General features: G+C 42.6%; 1 protein-coding gene across 1 annotated transcript in view; it reads right to left on the bottom strand.

The window, feature by feature from the left end:
* Positions 1-5,525, bottom strand: part of CCDC170 (coiled-coil domain containing 170) — a 97,443-nt gene extending 91,918 nt beyond the window's left edge. Inside the window, exon 1 of the mRNA XM_040350880.1 lies at positions 5,237-5,525. Within this exon, the coding sequence (XP_040206814.1) occupies positions 5,237-5,395 (159 nt within the window). The 5' untranslated portion in view covers positions 5,396-5,525. The remainder of the gene's footprint in view (positions 1-5,236) is intronic.
* Positions 5,526-12,706: the final 7,181 nt, after the last annotated feature.

Here is a 12,706-nt window from a genome sequence, read left to right as displayed (position 1 = left end):
GTGAGGATAGTAAAAAACAACTTTAATAGAACGTTAGAACTGAAGATGTATTACACCAGCTTGCAGAAGAGATAGCCATTTTCCCCTATTGCCTACATTGTGATTTTCAAAAAAATGGCAACCTATGACAAGTTCAACCATGTCCTCTGCAAGATGGTGGCAGAGGACAAGCACAGTTCTAACATACAGTATAGTTACCATAGTTTCTTTCTGCTGCCCCGGGCCCCTGAGCTCTCTCCCGACCCCTTGTGCTCTCTCCTGGCACTCCTCGTCCCCCGCAGCTCTGCCAGCAGGGATGGACTGGCTATCGGGACTACCAGGAGATGGCTCAGTGGGCCGGTCGGAGGTCTGCGGCGATCTACCCGTAAATCGCCAACAGCTGGCGCCTGATGGGTAGATCGAGATTTAGCCAGCATGCAGAGTAGCGCAGGAAGCGCGTGTAATAAGTTCTCTCTTATGTCACGCTGCGGCTGCTCCCCGCCCCCCAGCGGCCCCTCCTCTCTTCTCATCCATCCTCATTTGCTTGTGACATTATCTGGGATGGACGACAAGAGTGGAGGGGCCGCCGGGGGGTGGGGAGCAGCCGCAGCAGGACATGAGAGAGAACTTATTACACACGCTTCCTGCGCTACTCTGCATGCTGGCTGGTAAACAATGTGTTCTGATGTGCCTGTGCCCCGTGTCCTGATGTGCCCTGTGCCCTGATGTGCCCTGTGTCAGATGTGCCCTGTGCTCCATGTCCTGATGTGCCCTGTGCCCTGATGTGCTATGTGCCCTGATGTGCCCTGTGCCCGTGTCCTGATGTGCCCTATGCCCTGTGCTCCGTGCCCTGATGTGCTCCGTGCCCTGATGTACTCCGTGCCATGATGTGCCCTGTGCCTTGATGTGCCTTGTGCTCTGTGCCCTGATATGCTCTGTGTCCTGATGTGCCTTGTGCCCTGATGTGCCCTGTGCCCTGATGTACTAAGTGGTCTGTGCCCTGATGTGCTATGTGCCCTGTGATGCTATGTTCCCTGATGTGCTATGTGCCTCGTGTCCTGATGTGCCCCATGCCCTGATGTGCTATGTGCCCTGAGGTGCTATGTGCCCCTTGCCCTGATGTGCTATGTGCCCTGATGTGCTATGTTACCTAATGTGCGATGTGCCCCATTTCCTGATGTGCCCTATGCCATGTGCTCTGTGCCCTGATGTGCTCCGTGCCCTGATGTGCTCTGTGTCCTGATGTGCTATGTGCCCTGATGTGCCCTGTGCTCTGAGCCCTGATGTGCTCCGTGGCCTGTGCCCTGATGTGCTATGTGCCCTGTGCCATGATGTGCTATGTGCCCTGTGGTGCTATGTTCCCTGATGTGCTATGTGCCCCCTGTCCTGATGTGCTATGTGCCCCGTGCCCTGATGTGCACCGTGCCCTGATGTGCTATGTGCCTTGATGTGCCCTGTGCTCCGTGCCCTGATGTACCCTGTGCTCTGTGCCCTGATGTTCTCCGTGCCCTGATGTGCTATGTGCCCTGATGTGTAATGTGCCCTGTGGTGCTATGTTCCCAGATGTGCTATGTGCCCCCTGTCCTGATTTGCTATGTGCCCCGTGCCCTAATGTGCACCGTGCCCTGATGTGCTCCGTGCCCTGATGTGCTATGTGCCCTGATGTGCTCTGTGCCCTGATGTGCCCTGTGCTCTGCTTCATGCCCTGATGTGCTCCGTGCCCTGATGTGCTCCATGCCCTGATGTGCCCTGTGCCCTGATGTGCTATGTGCCCCGTGCCCTGATGTGTTATGTTCCCTGATGTGCTATGTGCCCTGTGTCCTGATGTGCTATGTGCCCTGATGTGCTATGTGCCCTGATGTGCCCTGTGCCCTGATGTGCTATGTGCCCTGATGTGATCTGATGTGCCCCGTGCCCTGATGTGCTGTGCCTCAATGTGGTGTGCCCTGATGTGCTGTGATGGGCCCTGATGTGCTGTGCCCTGTACCCTGATGTGCTATGTTCCCTGATGTGCTATGTGCCCTGTGTCCTGATGTGCTATGTGCCCTGATGTGCTATGTGTCCTGATGTGCTATGTGCCCTGATGTGCTATGTGCCCTGATGTGCCCTGTGCCCTGATGTGCTATGTGCCCTGATGTGATCTGATGTGCCCCGTGCCCTCAATGTGGTGTGCCCTGATGTGCTGTGATGGGCCCTGATGTGTTGTGCCCTGTACCCTGATGTGATCTGCCCTGTACGTGTTGTGCCCTGATGTGCCTTGTGCCCTGATGTGCTGGGCTCTGTACCCTGATGTGCTGTACCCTGATGTGTTGTGCCCTGTACCCTGATGTGCTGTGCCATGATGTGATGAGCTCTGTACCGTGCCCTGATGTGCACTGTACCCTGATGTGTTGTGCCCTGGGAAGGTCTGGATGAAGTCCAGGTCCACATTTTTGTCCCAGTCCAGCCCTGTCTGCCAGGTTCCCCCCTCCCCTCTCCCACCAGCTGCTGCAGGGGATTCTGTTAGGATTGAGAGCGGGGAAGGTACTGGTAAGCATGTTATTTACCAGCCCCTTCCTTGTCTAAATAGACAGAGTCAGTGATCAGTACCGATTCAGTTCAGTTTGTGAATGAACAGGAAGTTCTGCACAGGGCTATACCTGTCCATTCATTTTGTGTAGCTAAGGCTGCAAATATAGACATTAAGGGCTGTGTCCATAACCTCTTTTCTCTGTCTCAAAGGTGGAACATCAGAAGTCTGTTTAGACCCCTCCAAGACCCCTCCCACCAAAGTCCCCCAACGTACTCCATTTTTTTAAAAAAAAAACTCAGAAAAAAATATTGTAAAAAAATATAATAAAATAAAATGGTAAAAAAAATAATAAAAATAAAATAACAAAAATAAAAAAAACTGACATGGCAACTACCAGGGTCTCAAAATGTTGCGCTTGCAACTGGGCCCTGGTGTTCCGCCACCCGGCACAGAGGAAAGGGCCTCAGCCAGGGGCCATGATTGCTTGCACTGGGGCCCTGAAGGTTCTAGTTACACCACATTCAATGCATTCCACTGTAAATTGCATACTTTGGACCACATCACTCCATATATTACATTGTACATTACAAGCTCTGAACTAACACACAATATACTGTATGCTGCTGTTTATATAATGTTCTCTGGACTTCCACGATCCATACCCGGCAATGTATGTGGCTACTCACCACACTCTATACCTTGCACTATACATTGCACCCCATATATTGTACTGCATATTACGTACCCTGGAATGCCATACTTTATATGCTACATATCCTAGACCTTCAAAATGCATATGCTGCACTACAGGTTATTTATGCCACACTGCTTTGCTCCTTTTTATTTTATGTACCATAGCACTCCACTCTGTACACACTGCTAATTACTTTAATAATAAGGTATGACAACACAGTGTTGACATATCCAAAAATGTACCCTTACCAAATGTTGATGATTGTAGAAAACTAAGTATGTGGACTGTAAGGCCTTTTACTCACGAGCAGACATGTCCGATGAAACCGGTCTGCGGACTGTTTTCATCGGACATGTCTGCCCGGGGACTTCTGTTCGATGGCTGTACACACCATCGAACAGAAGTCCGTGCGTAAACAATACGCGGGGCGTGTCCGTGGTGTCGCCGCGTCGATGACGCGGTGTCGCCGCGACAATGACGCGGCGACGTGGGCGGGCCTGCCTTTTAAATGCTTCCACGCATGCATCGAAGTCATTCGACGCATGCGAGGGATGGCGGCCGGCCGGACATGTACGGTAGGTCTGTACAGACGACCGTACATGTCCGGGCGGACTGTTTTAAAGCAAGTCCAGGAAACAGTTGTCCGCTGGAAACCTGTCCGATCCGCCCGAAAATGGTCCGCTCGGGCCTACACACGGCCAAACATGTCTGCTGAAACTGGTCCGCGGACCAGTTTCAGCAGACATGTTCGGTCGTGTGTACGGGGCCTAAGATGACCTAATGAGAAGGGGCTAAATATAGGACTGAAAATTATGATACAATGTTTCCCATTTTTTCATATAGAAAAGGGAATAATCCTTTCATTACATATGCACTAACGTTAGAACAAGTTTGGCCAGGCTGATGGATCAGCAATTTGAGCAAAGAAAGAGTAGCTTTTTGTCAACTGTTTATTGGTAACATACAACCATTTTAATGTATATTATAATAATCTACTGTGTTCATTGCATCTTTATATCATAACAACATTAATAAAATAAAGAATGTTACCGATGACAATTTTCTTTCTTTGAAATAATAACTGGTGGGGGCGCTATAGGTGTATTATTACAGCACTTTGCACGTTTATAATTTGTCCAAAGTACATTCACTATGTGCTAATATCATTATGTGATTTTATTTTTATAGCACTTTGTATGGTTGGAAAGCTGATTTTTTTAGTAGTTCCACCTAACAGTTATGCCGCGTAAACACGATCATTTTTCGGCATGAAAAAAAACGACGTTTTTAAAAACATCATTTAAAATTATCGTGTGTGGGCTTCACATCGTTGTTCGGCTTCTGAAAAACGACAATTTTTTTTTTCAAACATGCTGCATTTTTTAACGTCGTTTTAAAAAAATTTGTTTTTCGGGTTGTAAAAAATGATGGTGTGTGGGCTAAAACGACGTTTTAAACCCGCGCATGCTCAAAAGCAAGTTATGAGATGGGAGCGCTCGTTCAGGTAAAACTACCTTTCGTAATGGAGTAAGCACATTCATCACGCTGTAACAGACAGAAAAGCGCAAATCGTCTTTTACTAACACAGAATCAGCTAAAGCAGCCCAAAGGCGAATAGAACTTCCCCTAGAGTGCCGTCGTACGTGTTGTACGTCACCGCGCTTTGTTCATCATTTTTTTTAAACGATGGTGTGTGGGCAACGTCGTTTTTAATGATGAAGTTGGAAAAACGTCGTTTTTTGGACATGCTGAAAAACTACGTATTTTTTTATGCCGAAAAATTATCGTGTGTACGCGGCATCACTCTATAACAAGTACATCATATATTACCTATGGCGCCCCCACCAGTTATAATTTCACACTAGGTAGTTTTTCTACATTAGCAAGGGGAGCAGCTTTATACATTTTTCAATATCTCTATTTTGGTGCAAAATATTTTTTTATATCAATTTTCTTCCTTTAACAGCCAAATATTTTGACAATTTGTGAGCCACATAAAAAAAAAATATACAATTCTATATTTAATGAACATCATATTATTTAAAGTGTACCTCTGTTTCTTCTCGTGTTAGTGAGATAGTTGGAGAGACAGAACGGAAGGCTGTATTTCTATTATTATGAAGGTGTCTGCTTCCATAAGCTGCCATGGCTCCTGGGACGCTGGATGGAGATGGGGAATCACCATTGTTGCTCAGGCTGCTGTTACTCATCCTCAAGGGACTGAAAGACAACTTTAAGGGAATTGGAATATAAATATTGTCTGGGTCGTTCCGCTGTCAGCTAACGAGTAAAGCTCTGCCAGCACTACAATGAGCACAAATGTTTCCAGGAGACATGGCTGCATAGCAACCTGTATACACACAGGGCAGGGTTATGCTAATGAACAGGAGGAGGTGTCATCCAGTCACAATGTGAATTGCTAGGGAATAGGTTTGCGAGAAAGTTTATACAAATAAAAAAAATAAAAAACTTTGCAAAAAGGTTATTTTTGTAGCAATTTGTATAAAACACACACAATCCTTAATGGCGTTGTAGCTTTAAGAAATATTACTGCAAGGACTATCTAGCTGAGTCTTGCTGCTTACACATCCTTGGTTGGTTTTTAAGTAAAACTGCTTCTTATAGTTAAAAATCTGTTGCTGAGTATTTGACGATTAAATGTTGGCTATGCTGATTTAAAACCCATGTCATTTCATTTTCTAAATTAAATATTTGCAAAAAAAAATAAAAAATTATAGGCACATATAATATAAATCTTTGAATATTTTCCTAATAATCAAATAAATGATCTAACAAACATGATTTGCATTTACGTAGCCTATATAAAGTTGACACTTTGTAATGTTATATATTAAAAGCTATCAAAACAATGGGCCAGATTCATGTAGACTTACGACGGGCGTATCAGTAGATACGCCGTCGTAAGTCTGAATCCCCGCCATCGTATATTTAAGCGTATTCTCAAACTGACATACGCTTAAATATTGCTAAGATACGAGCGGCGTAAGTCTCCTACGCCGTCGTATCGTAACTGCATATTTACGCTGCCCGCTAGGGGCGTGTACGCTGATTTACGCCTAGAATATGTAAATCAGCTAGATACGCCTATTCACGAACGTACGCTCGACCGTCGCAGTAAAGATACGCCGGTTCCGTAAGGCTTTTTCCGGCGTAAAGTTACCCCTGCTATAGGAGGCGTATCCAATGTTAAGTATGGACGTCGGACAGCCGTCAAATGTTTCACGTTTTACGTCGTTTGCATAACTCGTCCGTGAATAGGGCTGAGCGTAAGTTACTTTCACGTCGAAAACATTGACTTTTTGCAACGTGATTTGGAGCATGCGCACTGGGATACGTCCACGGACGGCGCATGCGCCGTTAGTTCGAAGCGTCATTTCCGTGAGATCACGAATAATTTCCATAAAACACGCCCACCTCTTCCACATTTGAATTAGGCGGGCTTAAGCCGACCAATTTACGCTACGCCGCCGCAACTTAAGGAGCAAGTGCTTTGTGAATACTGCACTTGCCTGTCAAAGTTGCGGAGGCGTAGCGTAAATAGGATACGCCACGCCCACACACAAATACGCGCTCCCTACCTGAATCTGGCCCAATATTGCTACATGGCAACACTGAGGTTCTGGGTTCCGTTACCAACCTATATATATATACAATACTGTGCAAAAGTTTTAGGCAGGTTCGAAGAAATGCTGTAAAGTATTTGTTATTTTTTATCAATTTACAAAAAGAAAAGTGAGAAGAGAAATGTAAAGCAAATCAATATTTGGTGGGACTACCCTTGGGCTTAAAAACAGCGTCAATTCTTCTAGGTACACTTGCACACAGTTTTGAAGCAACTCAGCAGGTAGGTTGTTCCACACATCTTGGAGAACTAAAGAACCATTTACCAGCTTAATTACGATCCATGTATGTGCGGGTTGGTTGTACAGAAGTCTGTTCGATTCTCCGTGCTCGATCAACAACACTGGCTATAGCCAGAAACCCCGATCAGTACATTCTGACAGCAGGGAAGTCAGAATACAATACATCAGCAGGAGGATTCTCTCATCCACATCGAATGCGTGTATGGGGGAATTGAGTCTTTTTTTTTTTCATTCAACCTGCTGGTTGAACAAAACAATATGACTCATCTATGGGCTGCCTTTTAATTCAGCAGTTTCTGAAACACTCTTTAACCACTTAAGGACCGCCTAACGCAGATATACTGCGGCAGGGCGGCCTTCCAGAGCAAAATCACGTACAGGTATGTGATTTCGTGCAGTGGGTCTGAAGTTCGACTCTCTTCCACTGTGATTGGACACAGTGGAAGCCAGTCAGTGGGTCCAGCAGGCGCGATGGCCGCCGGGATCCGCCGATCGTTTACAGGAGAGATGCCTGCCTATGTAAACAAGACAGAAAACATCTATGTAAACAAGACAGACCACCGTTCTGTGAGAGAGGAAGTTGGAGATCTTGTGTGATCTCTCTTTTCCTGCAGTGCATCCACTCCCCTCACAGTTAGAAAGCATTCCCTAGAGGACGCTTAACCCTCTGATCGCCCCTGATGTTAACCTATTACCTGCCAGTGTCATAGTACAGTTACAGTGCATATTATCAATGATCACTGGTCCCTAAAAAGTGTCAAAAGTGTCAGTTAGGTGTCCGATTTGTCCACTGCAGTGCCGCAGTCCCACTAAAAATAACTGATCACCACCATTACTAGTAATAAATAAATAAATATCCCCTAGTTTGTAGACGCTATAACTTTTGTGTAAGCCAATCAATATACGCTTATTGGGATTTTTTTTTTACCAAAAACATGTAGCAGAATACATATTGCCCTAAACGGATGAAGAAAATACATTTTTTAAAAATTTTTATTGGATATGTTTTAGAGCATAAAGTAAAAAATATTGTTTTTTCTTTCAAAACTGTCAGAGGCGATAAAATATCACCAAAAGAAAGCTCTATTTGTGGGAAATAAAGGGCATTCATTTTATTTGTGTACACGACTGTGCAATTGTCAGTTAAAATAATGCAGTGCCATATCAAAAAAATATGGCTTGGTCATTAAGGGTGTAAAACCTTTCGGAGCTGAAGTGGTAAATAACTCAATTCAGTTGTGCAAATACCACAAATGTGCAATTCATGATAAACAACTCGTATAATATGCAAAAATCATAAATAGTGCAAATATGCAAATTAATAAATAACTCATCAATGAAAAAAAGTATAACTTGTGTCATCAATTAAAGTTCATTCCATAATGTGCAAACACTGCAATATGTGCAAATAGTGCTGAAACTAAACGCTTCAGGGAGCAAACAGATTCCTCTGGGGCTTTTGTTACTCCTCCACCACACATAAATACCAGCCTCTTATCCGAGTAATAGACTCCAGATTATAGGAGGTCAAATGGCACTTGTTCAGTAAAGGCTTGTACACTGTGCACTCCTATTTGGACCGAGCATACTGTACATGGAACCACAGGCTTCGCCAGTAGGGATATGTAGTGGACCAGCGACCGCATTGTGTAAAACCGCATACACCACTTTAGAAAGGTACTCATATATACAAAGTATATAAATATATTTAAATATATATAAATATACTAATATACAAAGCAAACAGAGCAGCATTACAGATGGACCACCTGTGGGTCCTGGAGCGTGATAATATCAGCTTTAGCCCCGCCCCAACACAATTTATCATAGGAAGGGGATCAGAGAAACAGCAACAGGCTGACTTAAATGCTGACTCCTGCCCCAAATGATCATACTTACAATTATTTTTTTCTGATGCTAGTCCGTAGAAGAGAAGTACCACATGTTAGGGAGCGTCTCCTACCAGCCTATTTAAAGTGCCAGCTTCTGCTGGTGTTATTGTATAAATGTTTAAAGGCAACACTTTTTTTTTGTTTCAGATAGAAAAGATAGTGATTAGAACCTCAGTCAGATTATATCTGTCTGTGTTTCCCCGTTCTCTACTTATCCTGTTTATTGTTATACCCAAAAGTGTAAGTGAAACAAAAAAAATGCCAAATTGTGGGCTGTTACCAAAACAGGAATAGAGAAAAAATCTTCCAATGGGGATACTAATTCTGGGGCCCCTATGGATAACTAGTGATTCCCTCCCATTGGAGGGATTTTTTCTTACTTCCTGTTTTGTGACAGGAAGTAAAGGGAAATCTATCCAATGGAACAGATGTAAAAAAAAAAAAAATACGACAGGGGTTACATAGCCCCTAATTGTCCCTGATTTTGAGGGACTGTCCCTGATTTGGAAGTCTCTCTTTCCTCCTCATTTGTCCTTCATTTTGGTCTGATCTATATAGTTGTATATAAAATGCACTATTTATCTTTCAAAAAGCGTTTCAAAGTGCTAAACCTTTCATCATGTTTCTAAATTGGTGCATTTGTAAATTTCAAGAGCCAGTATAAAAGAATAGTAGTGTTAAAAAAAAGCACTTGTGGGTTTAACTAATCATTTTTTTTTTATATAATTCTCATTTAAGGGTGTGTGGAAGTGGGTGTGCCCTATGCCTACATACTTTTGCTAATAGGTGTCCCTCGTTCCCATCTCAAAAACTTGGGAGGTATGAGGTTATAACCCTCTCCTACGCTATCCAAAGTGAAAATAAAAGTTTTTCCTTTAGCTCTATTTTATGTACATTGTAATGCATATGTGCATGCAGGCTAAATGCTGTGCTAAATACATTTAATGCCACGTACACACGATCGTTTTTCGGGTTGTAAAAAATTACGTTTCTTGTTTGTCATTAAAAACAATCGTGTGTGGGCTTCAGAGCATTTTTCCGGGTTCTGAAAAACAGGCAATTTTTTTTTCGAACATGCTTTATTTTTTCACTACGTTTTTAACGTTGTCCTTTTTAAGGTTGTAAAAAATGGTCGTGTGTGGGCTTTAACGACGTGAAAAAAACGTGCATGCTCAGAAGCAAGTTATGAGACGGGAGCGCTCGTTCTGGTAAATCTACCGTTCGTAAAGGAGTAAGCACATTCATCACGCTGTAACAGACACAAAAGCGCAAATCGTCTTTAACTAACACAAAATCAGCTAAAGCAGCCCAAAGGGTGGCGTCATCCGAATGGAACTTCCCCTTTAACCACTTGGGATCCGCCTGCCGTCAATTGACGGCTACAGCGCGGATCCCAAAAGCCAACACGCCGTCAATTGACGTCCGCCCCTTTGGGCGGTCCCCGCGCGCGCTCCAGAGCGCGCAGCGGGGAAAATCTGTGTTGGCCGTGTCCCTTGGACACAGCCAATTACAGATCGCCGCGAACGGCCAATCAGAGTGGCCGTTTGCGATCTGTGCGGCCAATGAGAGACGATCTCATATGTAAACATATGAGATCATCTCTCATTGCCGTTTTACACAGAGACAGCGGTGCTGTCTCTGGAGGGGAGACCGATCTGTGTCTCTTGTACATAGAGACACAGATCGGTCACCCCCCCCCAGTCACCCCCCCTCCACCTACAGTTAGAACACTTCATAGGAAACATATTTAACCCCTTCCTCACCCCCTAGTGTTAACCCCTTCAATGCCAGTCACATTTATACTGTAATTAGTGCATATTTATATACTGATCGCAGTATAAATGTGAATGGCGCCAAAAATGTGTCCGATGTGTCCCCCATAACGTCGCAGTCCCAATAAAAATCGCAGATCGCCGCCATTTCTAGTAAAAAAAAAAATAATAAAAAATAATAATTCTGTCCCCTATTTTGTAAGCGCTATAACTTTTGCGCAAACCAGTCGCTTATTGCGATTTTTTTTTTCTTTTTTACCAAAAATATGTAGAAGAATACGTATCGGCCTAAACTGAGAAAAAAAATGATTTTTTTTTTTAAATTGGGATATTTATTATAGCAAGAAGTAAAAAATATTGTATTTTTTTCAAAATTGTCGCACTTTTTTGTTTATAGCGCAAAAAATAAAAACCGCACAGGCGATCAAATACCACCAAAATAAAGCTCTACTTGTGGGGAAAAAAGGACGTAAATTTTGTTTGGGAGCCACGTCGCACGACCGCGCAATTGTTAGTTAAAGCGACGCAGTGCCGAAAGCTGAAATTTCACCTGGGCAGGAGGGGGGTTTATGTGCCCAGTAAGCAAGTGGTTATAGTGCCGTCATACGTGTTGTACGTCACAGCGCTTTGCTAGAGCATTTTCTTTTCACGATCGTGTGTAGGCAAGGCCATTTTAATGATCGGGTTGAAATAACGTTGTTTTTTCTAGACCCTTAAAAATGAAATTTTTTACAACACGAAAAACAATTGTGTGTATGCGGCATAAGAAACACCTATATGTATGAGCCATCAGCAGAAAAACAGAGCAGAATGGGCACACTAACATAAACAAAAAAAAAAAAAAAAACATACATTTTCAAATTGTATTTATTAAAACAAATGAAAGTAAAAAATTGGAAAAAACAGAACAGGTTCAGTACAATAAAGCTTAAGTCAAATAATATCCTAAGAGATTGTGTTAAATTCTAATGAAAACAACACGGAAGAAGTTCAGTGTGTTTGAGATCAGCTCCAATACAATAAGCACTATAGAAAAGAAAAGTAAAAGTAAATAAAGGAGAAAGGAAATATGAGACTGGAAGAAAAAGGGAAGGAAATAGGAAGGACAGTACGGAAGTTAGAGGGGGAGGTGAGGATATGGTTATAAACAGGGTAAGAAGGTTTGTTTTCAATATCTTTGTATTAATTTTAACAGTATTTACATAATACAAAGCATACGATAAATTCATCCACTTTTATATACATTATCCAATTTAACTGGTCAAGGGTCATATTTCACAATTTAGGGATTAATATCTCTCTTTTATTTCCTCGTTTATTTCTTCCCCTGTCCAGTTATTATGATCCCTTAAAAAATGTACCTTGGTATATCACTCATTCCTAACATCATTCTCCCATTTTTATAAAAAAAAATACATATATATATATATTTCCTTCTTTCCCTCCACCTTAAAGCACTTCCCTTCCTCTCTCTTTTTTACAATTTCCCTCCTATCATAAAAATTCTATTATATTTACTGATAGCCGAAATTCATCCCATTGTTGCCACATTTTGGGTAGTTGATTTTTTACGTACCCTTCCATCCTTTTCTTTTATTCCATATATTGTATTTCGTTCATACCACATATCCATTCTGCTATTATTGGGGTTTCGATCTTCTTCCATTTACGAGCTATTATTGTTCTAGCTGCTGTAATCATATGATGAAAGATATCTGATTTTGTGTTTTTTATTGATCTTGATGTTATGGATAATATTATGTCCTTTATATCTAGCTGTATCTCTATTCCTGACACTTTTTGATAGATTATAAATATCTTATTCCAGAAGTTCCACACCCATAAAAATATGTACCATTTTCTCTTCTAAACACATCTTCACATCTTTCTTTTTTTTTTTTTTTCAAAGCTACTGGATTATTAATAAAGATATATTGAAAACAGAAGGTTTTAGAAGCAATGGGTGGGCAAAA

The sequence above is a fragment of the Rana temporaria genome, chromosome 4 (genome assembly GCF_905171775.1).
Source record: "Rana temporaria chromosome 4, aRanTem1.1, whole genome shotgun sequence".
NCBI classification, from domain to species: Eukaryota; Metazoa; Chordata; class Amphibia; order Anura; family Ranidae; genus Rana; species Rana temporaria.
The sequence above is the reverse complement of the archived record's forward strand: the minus strand, read 5'-3'. Positions and strand labels throughout refer to the sequence as shown.